The 12,513-nt window shown below is 44.5% G+C and overlaps 1 protein-coding gene across 14 annotated transcripts in view; it reads left to right on the top strand.

Moving 5' to 3' along the window:
• The window catches only part of ABI1 (abl interactor 1), a 126,809-nt gene that overhangs the window by 75,377 nt on the left and 38,919 nt on the right, over nucleotides 1-12,513 (top strand). For 12 of the 14 annotated variants that reach the window (XM_019497960.2, XM_019497991.2, XM_019497970.2 and 9 more), the window contains one exon: nucleotides 8,386-8,562. The exons of the other annotated variants lie outside the window; for them this stretch is intronic. In XM_019497960.2, coding sequence (XP_019353505.1) covers nucleotides 8,386-8,562 — 177 coding nt within the window. The remainder of the gene's footprint in view (nucleotides 1-8,385; nucleotides 8,563-12,513) is intronic. 14 annotated transcript variants of the gene reach the window in all.

The raw sequence follows: 12,513 nt of genomic DNA, 5'->3' as shown, positions 1-12,513 counted from the left end.
CCCCACCCACACACACCTTTTCCTCCCCAAGTACCTGGAATAACTTGGTAACATGCTGGAGTCTGTATGTTGCAGCATCTGTTCCTGGAGTTTCTCACCCCCAGCCCAATAATTCCTGGAATTCTTGAGGTAGAAAAGGGACAGAACCAGAAAGTATAGGGCCTTTGGGTAGGAATATGCTTCTGTTCTGTTTAGGAGTTGTTGTTTTTTCCTTGTCTTAATTCAAACAGATGACTATCAGTAGAAAGAGCTATTTAAGTTACAGCCCCATCCCTTAATCCACATATGTATACAACTCCTAACTAGAAAGTGTTGTAACTGAGCACATCTTGCATCCACTTGAATGAAAAGATTTGAATTTCAGCTAGAGCAGCAGTAGTTAAAGAATATATAAACTAAATGCTCTGTATGCAACTCAGTGATATTTTGCCCCAACTTCTGTTTTGATTCTCTGTTCAATGTAGCCAGCTTTCAGGAGCTTTCAGCATCCTGTCCTCATGTTAAACTTGCTAATAAAGAACTACATAATTTAAAATATTTTGTTCTCTGGACTATTAGAACAGTCTCCATGATGGCAGCTTGTCAGTGTGGGTGACTTGACTTAATAGTTCTCAGACTGGGAGAGATGGTCTGGGGGGTGATCCTGCTTTCTATCAAGCAGGCCCAAGAAAGCAAACTCTGAGGAACTATTGTTTTTTTTTGTTGTTTTTGTTTTTTTAAGCTTGTTCTTCTATTATGAACTTATTTTTAAATATTTGACTAGAAGCCACCTGAAAGATGGTGTGACATTCATTTAGATGTCATCAGTGATGCACAATCCTTTTCCTTTACCTCAGCTATTTTTTTGTTTGTTTGTTTTAAGAAAACAAGGTGTAGGGGTGGCAGAGTCTGAATCTTGTGTTTTATAAAACTGTCTGTGAGAGGATGGGTTCAGTGGCTGATATCAGTAGATAACCAGCAGAATGGGTGTGACAATATGATCGCTAACTCAGTGATGCCTTTGACTGACAGTTGGGATTTGTGTCAAATCATGAACATTTTAGTGTGGGTTTTTTTTTTCCCTAAAGCAGCATGGGGGATTTAGCTATGCACTCCAATTAAACTTAATGGAAGAAGTGAGTGGCTTAATCTCTTCCATTGCTTTGAAAATCTCAGTGTAATGTATTTATATTCACTTTCCCCCTCTTTTAAAATAAACAAACATCATGGAAAAATGCAAACCATCTATTATTTAGCTGAAGACTTTGGAAACAGTCTGCTTGATTTTTGCTGTACTTAGGTGCTTTTCTACTTTGTATTTTTGTATGGAATGTACTATATAATGTACAACAACTTTTGTGAAGGGCTTTTATTTATTTCCTTCTTACTCCAAAGAGCCCAAGTTCACCCACTGCAAGTACACGCAGTCCTTGACTTACAATGTTTCGAGTTACAATGTTTTGCACTTACAATGTTTATAAATTGACATCCAGTTTCAACCTTACAACGCTTGATCTGACATGACACCACACCGGCGAACAAGCTCACTGCGTCACCCATGTCCCTGGAGAACATCTGTCCAAACTTGCTTGGACGCTTTCTTTAAAAAAGCAGACAAGACTCCAGAAAAACCTGCAGCCAAGACTCCTGAGAAGACTCCAGCCAAGATGCCTTCAAAAAGTCCAGCAAAGTCACCTCAAAGAAGTTCTTCCAAATCAATATGATTGCTATTTACAATATAAATGCATTAATGTAGCTATATTATTAATCTATAATTGACTGAGTACAAATTCTGGGTTATTTTTGGTGAAATTAGGGTATCGGGCCTTGGTTCAGGAACCATTCCCTATTTATAATGTTGTTTCCCTATGGGAAAAATGGCTCTGAGTTGCAATGTTTCGAATTAAGACACAGTTTTCAGGAGCTAATTATGACATAAGTCCAAGGACTGCCTGTATTTAAAAAAATCTCTCTTCCTGCTTAATGTTGTCAGTGATCAGTTTTTGCAAATTCATGGGTGCTTATCTTTTTAGAGTTTTCATTTGGGTACTAGACATGATGATTAGTCAGTTAAAGATCATATTTGGATATAATTATGATTTCTCTGGGTATTTGTTTTTGCTAGCTAGGTGGAAACATATGCATCACAGTACCTCTTTCAGATTAGGGCAGAAGTCTGCTTCCAGAGATTTAAGCAAATAAGTAATGATAGACAAGGGTTTTCTTGCTTTCTTTCTGGGTTATGACCCTCTCTTCATAATTCACTCGAGGGAAAATTTTGTGGAGAATTCTTTGAAGCAAAGATTATTGTCCTCAGTTAGGAATACAACAGTAGGTCTGTGGACTTTAATCACAATAATTTTTAAAAGGCTGGCTGGTATTGCAATTTTAATTTGTATCAGTTTCTTACCAACACTACTTATTTATGTATGTGTGATTTATTTTTCTAATTTATGTATGTATTTAATGATGTCTGACATAACACGTGAGCCTAATTTTACTTGCCTTTTCTCCACACCCTGGATCTTGCATTTTAAATGTGTGGTCTATGCTATGGAACTAACTGTATTACTCTATTTGAAGATGAGGCCCTTGCCTTACAATTGAGAATAAGGCAGTGGGGGGGAGAGGGGGGAGCGGGCAGGCAGCTGCTGGAACTACCTCCTGCCCCCCCAGCCACCTCTGCATGCCTTCCTCTCTTCCCCCACAGCCTTTCCCATGGGCAACTGGTGCTACCTTAGTCGGGGGGGACACATATCGCCCCCCCCCCCCGTGACTAGTCAGCAACCGGGCCGATCCCATTGTCCACGGGGGGTCCCCCGTGGACGATTGCGAGGTGGCTGATCACTGCGGCCACGGCGCTCCCACTGCCCAGCCGGCCCTTGCCTGGGTCTTGCATTTTGCTGGTTCCCTGTGAGTGGCACTGTGGGATGTGTCCCACTCCCTGGGTGCCCAGCCCGCTGCGAGGGCATGCAAGGCCCGGTGTAAGTTGACCCCATGTTTCCGTTCCAAAAAGTTAGGAATTTCGTAGATCTGGTATATAAGTCGACCTAACTTTTTGGATCAGAAAAATGGGGCCAACCTATACACCATGAAATACGGTAAATATGATAGTTTACTTCCTCCTAAGTGGTACGGTGGACCACAGGATCAGCTCTACAACCTCTCTCTGGCTGTTTCCCCATGAATTGATGTGCTATAATAAAGGTATAACTTTTATTCCCCTGGAAGTTATTTCCAGAGTGTTGCCCCTCCCAACCAAGCTTTCACTGTTGAGTAAAGACTGCTGCAGTGCTTAAGATATTAAATAAATGGTGTTAAGTTTGGGATCCATTTTGTTACTAAAGAAAAAACTTTAAGTAGGTGAGAAGATAGCTAGAACTGTATTTTATTTATTTGATTTATAACACCCTTAACAAATGCTCAGGGTATGTTACAGTAAGAGGATAATAACTTTTAAAACAAAAAAAAATATATGAGAGAACCAAAAACTTTAGAGGAATTGGAGCACAGGCAGTCCTCAGGCTTACGACACAATTGGTTCCTGAAAACTGCATCTTAAGTTGAAATGTTGTAACTCGGAACCAGTTTTCCAGAAACAATGTTATAAATGGGGGATTGGTTCTTGAGCCAAGGCATGATACCCGATTTTCACACAAAATAACCCACAATTTGGTACAGTACTTGATCAATTATATAAAATAAATAAATGTAGCTATATTACTTGTCTATATGTATTTATATTGTAAATAGTAATCACATTTATTTGGAAGGACTTCTTTGAGGTGACTTTGCTGGACTTTTTGAAGCGTTCTTGGCTGGAGTCTTCTCAGGAGTCTTGTCCGCTTTCTTAAAGAAAGTATGCAAGGAAGTTTGGACAGATGTTCTCTTCTTTTGCTTGTAAATTTCTTTGTAGCAGCTGTACATGCTGGATATTTTCCTATTCACTGATGCCCTGTGTTCAATGTCAGGGTCATGTTCCTCAGACAGGGGCTTGGCAGCTTCCAAATGTTGGCCGAGGCATTTCAACGCTTTTGTTGTCAAGACTTTACGAGGAGGAGTCTCTTCAACAGTGGGTACATCTTCTTCGTCTGCCACCTTTTGCTGTTCCAATTCAGTGAGGTCCTCATTTGATTAATTCTTCAGAATGGGATGCCAGCAACTCCTCAGCATTTTCTGGTGCATTGTCTAAGTTGAGTTCTTTGCCCATTTCAACAACATTTTTGGTCACCTCTTCAACAGTGTCTGTAAAGCCTTGGAAGTCGGACACAAACTTAGGACAATTTTCTCCAAACAGCATTCAGATTTGATTGTTTGACTTCATTCCATGCCTCATCAATGTTCTTAACTGCATGGTAAGTGTTGAAGCCCTTCCAGAATTCCTTCAGAGTTGGTCCACCTTCCTTCTCAATTGCCATGAGAGCCTGGGCAAAAGCGCATCTAAGATAGTAGGCTTTGAAGGATGCAATTACTCCCTGGTCCATAGGTTGCTACAATGATGTGGTATTGGGGGGCAGAAACACCACTTTCATAGATTTCATAGACATTAGGGCTGGAAGGGACCTCGGAAGATCTTTGAGTCCAGCCCCCTGCCCAAAGGGCAGGAAGTCAGCTGGGGTCATAGGATCCCAGCAAGATAAGCATCCAGTCTCATCTTGAAGGTGTTCAATGAAGGCGCTTGAACCACCTCCGGTGGCAAGCTGTTCCAGACCTTGGGGGCTCGGACAGTAAAGAAATTCTTCCTTGTGTCCAGCCTGAAACGATCTTGTAGTAGTTTGTGATCATTCGACCTCGTCATCCCTTGGGGCGCTCTGGTGAACAAACGTTCCCCCAGATACTGGTGGTCATAGGATGTCAGGATGCATATCATTAAGTATGGTTGGATGGCCAGGAGCATTGTCGAGGATTAACAATGCTTTAAATGCAAGATTGTTTTTTCTGCAATAATCCCTGACACTTGGTACAAAATTATGATTAAACCAATCCTCAAAAATGTTCTTATTGAACCATGCCTTAGGACTGGATTTCCATATCACTGGGAGAAATGCCTTGGGATGTCCCTTGAAAGCTCTGAGGTTTTCCAAATTGTATATAAGTAAAGTTTTAAGTTTAAAGTCACCTGCGGCATTGGCACCAAGAAAGAGTAAGCCTATCTTTAGCAGTTTTGTACCCTGACATGGATTTCTCCTCTTTGGCAGTGTAGGTTCTTGATGGCATTTTTTTCCAAAAGAGTCCAGTTTCGTCAACATTAAAAACTTGCTGAGCACAATAGCCATTCTCTTCAGTGATTTCAACCAATATCTCAGGAAAAGCACAAGCTGCCGCCTCATTAGCAGTGGCAGCTTCACCTGAGACTTTGTTATGCAAATTGGCTCTGGCTTTAAAACACACAAACCACCCCTTACTTGCAGTAAAAGGCTCAGCATTAGAACTTTCTCCCCCTGTTGTTTCTTTAGATCATCAGAAAGACTCTTAGCCTTTTCCTGAATGATGCCTAAACTCACAGGAGCACAGCATTTATTTTGATCCTCCAGCCAAATGATTAACAGTTTCTCAACTTGACCAATAAGTCCAGCACGCTGATTAGTTATCACAGTTGAATGCAAAGGCGCCGAGTCCTTAACATGCTCCTCAATTCTTGCCTTGTCTTTCAGGATGGTCACTACAGTTGTTTGGGAGATATCCAGAGCTCTACCCATTTCAGTTGGGGTCTCACCTTTTTCAGACCTCCTTAATTATTTTCGTTTTTGTTTCCATAGAAACTGTTCTGTTTCTTAGAAGAAGAAACATCACTTTCACCAGATTTATGCTTTTCTGCCATTATTATGGGCAGTTTGGAAACAGAACAGCGCGTGGGCAGCACAGTGAACTTGTTGTACAGTACTGTACAGTACAGTACTGGGACTTATTCTTTATTCAGTACAGGTACAGTACCACAGTGCTGTAGTGGTAGCAACGTCAGCAGTGACTGAGCACCAGAGAAGCTGCCTAGCAAGTGGCTTCCAGATGAGCAGCCCACTGCTGCTCTGGCCACGTGTCCAGAATGGCATTGGGGTGGAGGTGGGGGGGAGGCACATGCCCTCCGATCTGCCCTGAGCACAGCCCGCTCTGCCCCTCCCTGACCAGATCTGGGGGTCGCATGTCCCTCCCCCACCCCACCCCACCCCACCCCATGCCCTCCTGGACAAGCATCGGGAACAGCTGGACAGGCTGCGGCTTCTCCTGCAGCCGCTCGGCTTAGCCCCGGAACTGCCTGCCTCGCCTCAGTGGGGGCAGCCAGGGGAGCAGGCAGATGAACTGCGGCTTGAGCTGTAGCTACTCCCACGGTTTTCTGGCACAGCCCTGGCACTACCTGTTTCGCCCCAGTGGGGGCAGCTGGAGGAGCAGCCGGACAAGCTGCAGCTTCTCCCGCCACCCATAGCCCCCGCTCTGAGAGCCTGGTGCAGCCCCAGCTGGGCAGTGTTTGCCTCACCCACTGTTCAAGCCCCAGCCCCTCTCCACCCTGCAGGGGGCCTGATCTGCCCCCTCCACGGCCCTTTCCTTCCCCCTCCCCTTCCACCGACAGACCTGTGTCCAGCATTCAGCATCGTAAAGTTGAAACCCATGTCGGAACTTCAAAACCCAGGTGTCAATTTACAAACGTAACTGCGGTTCGTCAGAACTTGAACCATCATAAGTCAAGGACTGCCTGTATCAATATAAAATAGACAATTCCTAAACAATATTTCACCCCAGCTTTATTTGCTAAACACTTACCCCAGTTAGAAGGTCTTAGAATGCTTCCAAAAGATTTCCAGGGTCAGGCTTTGGTGAACCTTAAGAAGGAAGGAGTTCCAGAGCTGAGGGCAACTGCTGAGAATGGTCTCCCATGCGTTTTTACCAATCAGACTTAGTGCATTGATAGTATTTGCAGGAGGTTGCTGTCAGCTGATGTTGGGGATCACAATGGTAGGTCAGGGAGAACTGGTCCCTTAAGGTATTTATGCACACTTTTTTCCCCATAACTTGTTGGAGATCCACTGTTTTTTGGAGCAGACTTGATTAATCTGAGCACTAATTCAGAGTGATTAATCAAGTCTGCTCCACACGTGAGCTGAGGCATGAGTCTGCTGTACGCATGTGCTGTGCTGCATGTCAGTGTGCTTTTGAACTAATACACCTCCAAAGTGTGTTAGTTGAAAAGTGTGCTGCCGCTATTTGCTCAGTGCTGATGTGCATTTTGTCACATACAAGTGTAAGCATTGCAGTGCTGGGTGCTTTTCCAAGTGCCTGGTGCTGCGGCGCTTGCATGTGTAAAAATGCCCATAGGTATTTAGGGCCTTTACAGATCAATACCAGCAGCTTGAATTGTATCTGGAGAGCTATTGGGAATTTGTGCAGATTCTGGAGCACTGGCATTACACGCTCATGGCAGCCCACACCCATCAGAAGACAGGCTGCTGCTTCTGCACTATTTTCTAGGGTAGCCCCCATAGTGCTTTGCAGTAGTTTAGCTTTGAGGTTAGAAAGGCATGGATGATCGTGGCCAGATCTGAATCTAAAAGAAAGGGTTTTGTAGCCACCTTGCCAGGTGGAGTTGATGAAAGACATTCATAGCCACTGCTGCCACCTGAAGATCCAAATGTAGGAGAATCCAGGAGCACTCAAGGGCTGCAAACCTGAGTGACAAATGGAGGCAGAATCCTATCAGTAATAGATGTCCCAGTCCTGCCCATGTCACAACATCACATCTTTCCTGTCTGGATTCAGTTTCAATTGGTTCACCTGCATCCAATCCCTAACTGCAGCCAGAGACTGGGAAATACTGAGACTGCAGAGCCTGAGTCAGATGAGAGAGGTATTGCTGATGGCAGGGAAATTTGAAAGATAATCTCTGTCATATCCTCTGTAACTGGTGGATGTTATAAACATTTTTCCAGAGATGGTACAATCTAACAAATGTACATGGCCAAATCCACATATAACATTTACTTATCCATTTTTTTTAACTTGGATATGCATGTAAGATTGATATAAGAAATTGCTCCTTATCTTTCTAATTCCTCTTTCTCTTGAGGAAAATCATTTTTAGGCTTTTTATTTTGGTTTCACATCTCTAAAGATGAAATAATTGTTACTGCTATTGTCAGTTGTGTGTGTTGAAGAATTGCTATTTGTCAGGTGTGTTTGTTGACGCAAAGTGTTGTTTTATTACTCTTGTCCTTTCTTGGAATAACCAATTTCACTGGGTAGAATTATTTCATTTTAAAATTATGGTCTTGTTTGTTTAACTCTCCCTTATTTCAGAGTAAATTAGTTGGTTTGTTTCAGGCACTATTAATTTTTACTAGTCTGTCTTGTCTAATTCAACAGCTTGAATATTTAGGCAGCTCTCTCAATTTATTTTTTATTTGTTTTGAACTTTAGACTGTGGACATCCATAAAGAGAAAGTGGCTCGCAGGGAGATAGGTATTTTGACAACCAATAAGAATACATCAAGAACTCATAAAATCATAGCGCCGGCGAACATGGAGCGTCCTGTAAGGTATATTCGAAAACCTATAGACTACACAGTGCTGGATGATGTGGGCCATGGTGTAAAGGTAAGCTCCTGTCTAAACTCTCTAAATGAGATGGGAATTTTAATTTGAGGTTTAGAATATTTAGTGCATCTAACAAGCCTGGTGTGAGACAGGTATAACTTGAAATTTTGGTGCCCCAGATAGAAGGCAGATGGGGTGAGCAAGCATTTACGTCTTTCTGCAGGGGCTGCTGCATTGGTGGTGGCAGCAGTTGTGTGGGCTCCCTGGCATGTGCCATTGTGGCACCCTCTCTGAATTAGCACCTGTGGCTAGTGCACTGTTTCTACAGCTCTCGCTTCCCCCAGGTTATGCTGCTGAAGGGAAAAGAGGTGGGTTAGATACAAATATACACAGAGCAGGAACAAGGCAAATTGCACTTAATGTTGAGAAGTTGAATAGTAACTGCTGCAATCTTGTGACTGCCTGAAGCAATCACAACCCAGGAAACAATGGCTCATGAGCCTGGTAATGAATATTTCATAACAACTCAGTCATAATCCTGTTCTCAAAAGTCACTGATGAAATGGCAATATTTAAAAATCTCTCTTGAAGTATTCGTGTGCACCATCCTGCCCTCCCCTTCCTCCTCCTCTTCCCCTTCATGGAGGGGAAATTAAAAATTTGTGTCATGAGATGCAGGGGAATTGGATGCATAGAGCCTTCTTGGAAGGATCATTTCAAAAGCACAAAGGCCATTTAGGTACCCAGCTGTCAGTGAAAATCAGTGGGAGTTGAACATTTTGCTCCTATTTGTGCTTATAGATTCATAGATTCTAGGGTCGGAAGGGACCTCAATAGATCATCGAGTCCGACCCCCTGCATAGGCAGGAAAGAGTGCTGGGTTCAGATGACCCCAGCTAGATGCTTATCTAACCTCCTCTTGAAGACCGCCAGGGTAGGGGAGAGCACTACCTCCCTTGGGAACCCATTCCAGACCTTGGCCACTCGAACTGTGAAGAAGTTCTTCCTAATGTCTAGTCTAAATCTGCTCTCTGCTAGCTTGTGGCCATTATTTCTTGTAACCCCCGGGGGTGCCTTGGTGAATAAAACCTCACCAATTCCCTTCTGTGCTCCCGTGATGAACTTATAGGCAGCCACAAGGTTGCCTCTCAACTTTCTCTTGCGGAGGCTGAAGAGGTCCAGGTGCCCCAGTCTCTCCTCATAGGGCTTGGCCTGTAAGCCCTTAACCATATGAATGGCTCTTCTCTGGACCCTCTTCAGGTTATCCGCATCCCTCTTGAAGTGTGGCACCCAAAACTGCACGCAGTATTCCAACTGTGGTCTGACCAGTGCCCGATAGAGGGGAAGTATCACCTCCTTGGATCTGTTCGTCATGCATCTGCTGATGCACGATAGTGCCATTAGCTTTTCTGATGGCTTCGTCACACTGCCGACTCATGTTCATCTTGGAGTCCACTAGGACTCATAGATCCCTTTTCACTTAGTGGAGTCCACTTAGTTTTTTTGCACTAGGACTCCAAGATCCCTTTCCGCTTCCGTTCTACCAAGCAGGTCATTTCCTAGGCAGTAGGTATACTGGACATTTTTCCTCCCTAGGTGCAGCACTTTGCAATTCAACAAGGAGAAATGCATTCTGTTGTTTTCTGCCCATATGTCCAACCTGTCCAGGTCTGCTTGTAGTTGTTCCCTGCCCTCCGGCGTGTCCACTTCTCCCCACAGTTTTGTGTCATCTGCAGACTTGGACAGAGTACACTTCACTCCCTTGTCCAAGTCGCTGATGAAGATATTGAAGAGTATCGGTCCAAGGACCTTCCAGGTCGAAACCAACCCATCCACCATGACTCTCTGGGTGCGACCCTCTAGCCAATTCGCCACCCACCGGACCATGTAGTCGTCCAAGTCACAGCCTCTTAATGTGTTTACCAGTATGGTGTGGGATACCGTATCGAAGGCCTTCCTGAAACCTAAGTATATGACATCAACCCCTACTCCTGCGTCCAGGTGTTTTGTAACCTGGTCATAAAAAGAGACTAGATTAGTCAGGGATGATCTACCTGCTACGAACCCGTGCTGGTTTCCCCTCAGCATAATTTGTCCTGCTGGGCTCTCGCAAATGTGAGCCTTGATAATTTTTTCGAAGACTTTGCCTAGGATGGAGGTGAGACTGACTGACCTATAGTTGCCTGGGTCCTCCTTCCTCCCCTTCTTGAAAATGGGGACCACATTGGCCCTTTTCCAGTCCTCCGGGACCTGGCCCGTGTGCCACGAGTGTTCAAATATTACTGCCAGTGGCTGTGCAGTGACGTCAGCCAGTGCCTTCAGTACCCTCGGATGGAGCTCATCTGGGTCTGCCAACTTAAAGGCATCCAGTTCCTCCAAGTGACTCTGCACCATCTCAGGGTCTACTCATGGCAGTCTGGTGCCTTGCTGCTGCCTCTCTACAATCCCAGTGAGAGCCTTGTCCTGCCCCTCGCTTAGGAACACAGAGGCAAAGAACTCATTGAGGAGTTCAGCCTTGTCCCCCCTGTCCGTCACCAATTGCTTCTGCCCATTTAGTAGGGGTCCTATTCCACCCTGGGCCTTCCTTTTGCTCCCAATATATCTAAAAAACAATTTTTTGTTATCCTTTACTTGGGATGCCATCCTCAGCTCCATGGTAGCTTTGGCCCGTCTAACTGCCTCCCTACAAGCAAGAGCAGAGGAGGTATACTCGTCTTTGGTGATCTATCCCTGTTTCTACTTTTTATGTGCTCCCCTTTTGGCCTGTAGGCTGCCCTGGATTTCTCTGGTCAGCCAAGGAAGCCTCCTGGCCCCTTTCCCTCTTTTTCCTTGCATCGGGATCGTCTCCCTCTGTGCCCGAAGGATCATTTCCTTAAGGTACAGCCACCCTTCCAGGGCTCCCATCTCTTCAAAACTCCTACTCTGCAGTGTGTCCTTGACTAATCTCCTGAGCTCATTGAATCAGCTTTCCTAAAGTCTAGCACTTTCACCCTACTAGTTACCTTACCCACTTGACATCTTATGGTGAATTCTGTTATTTGGTGATCACTGTCCCCCAGGTGACTACCAATCTGTAGGTCCCCTACCATATCATCCCCTGTTGCCAATACCAGGTCCAGTAAGGCATTCCCCCTAGTGGGACCGTGTACCTCCTTCGTCAGGTGGAGGTCCTGTACACAGGATAGGAACGTGTGAGAACAGTGGGACTTTGCTGTCTGTGTCTCCCAGTAGATGTCTGGGTAGTTTTGGTCCCCCATGACTACCGCCTCCTTAGTTTTTATGGTCTCTAGCTGCCTCAGGAGCCCCAAATCTAGTTCTTCTGAGGATCTTCACCCATGTCTTTGCCAAACCTGCTTTTTTTCTACGGTTAGATGGAAGGCAAGGCAGGGGAGGCACTTTAGAAGACTACTTTAAAGGCATAAGCTTTTGCAGGTGACAACCTACTTTGTTAGATAACTAACACAGCTAACTACCTCTTTTTTAATTAGGTGAGATTAATCAACATGGTAACATGAGATCTGTGCATCTTTCTTTGGCTAGTAATAATAACACTCCTTATTTTTCCTGAGCTGGCCTATGGTCTGTTTAGTTAACTGAAATCTTTCCTTGACTTGCATTTAAAAAGCTTTCATTCAGGATCTTGACCAGCACATTTCTTGGACTGCCAGGTAAATCAGACAAGCAGTTGCATCAGTCTAGTAGTACTGTGCGGTACTGCTCAGCTTCTAGGACCAGATCTGTGCCTGTGTCAGAGGAGTACTCACTGTAACTAAAAATAGAGGGTATTGAGGGGATGCCAAAGTGTCCTTTTTAATTGTTGCCTTGGCACTCTTAGTAATGGCTAGTCCCCAGCATGGGTTAGAAGAATGCTGTCACCTGTATCAGCTGGCAACGGCTTTAAAGCACAGGAATTATAGCAGTGCTATACTACCTAAGGATTTGTTGACATAGAGACCATTTGGGAGCCAAATCCATAGGTGTAGAGCTGCTTTGCACTGGGAGACTGAATCA

Source organism: Alligator mississippiensis, chromosome 5 (genome assembly GCF_030867095.1).
Source record: "Alligator mississippiensis isolate rAllMis1 chromosome 5, rAllMis1, whole genome shotgun sequence".
Classification (NCBI taxonomy): domain Eukaryota; kingdom Metazoa; phylum Chordata; order Crocodylia; family Alligatoridae; genus Alligator; species Alligator mississippiensis.
The sequence above is the reverse complement of the archived record's forward strand: the minus strand, read 5'-3'. Positions and strand labels throughout refer to the sequence as shown.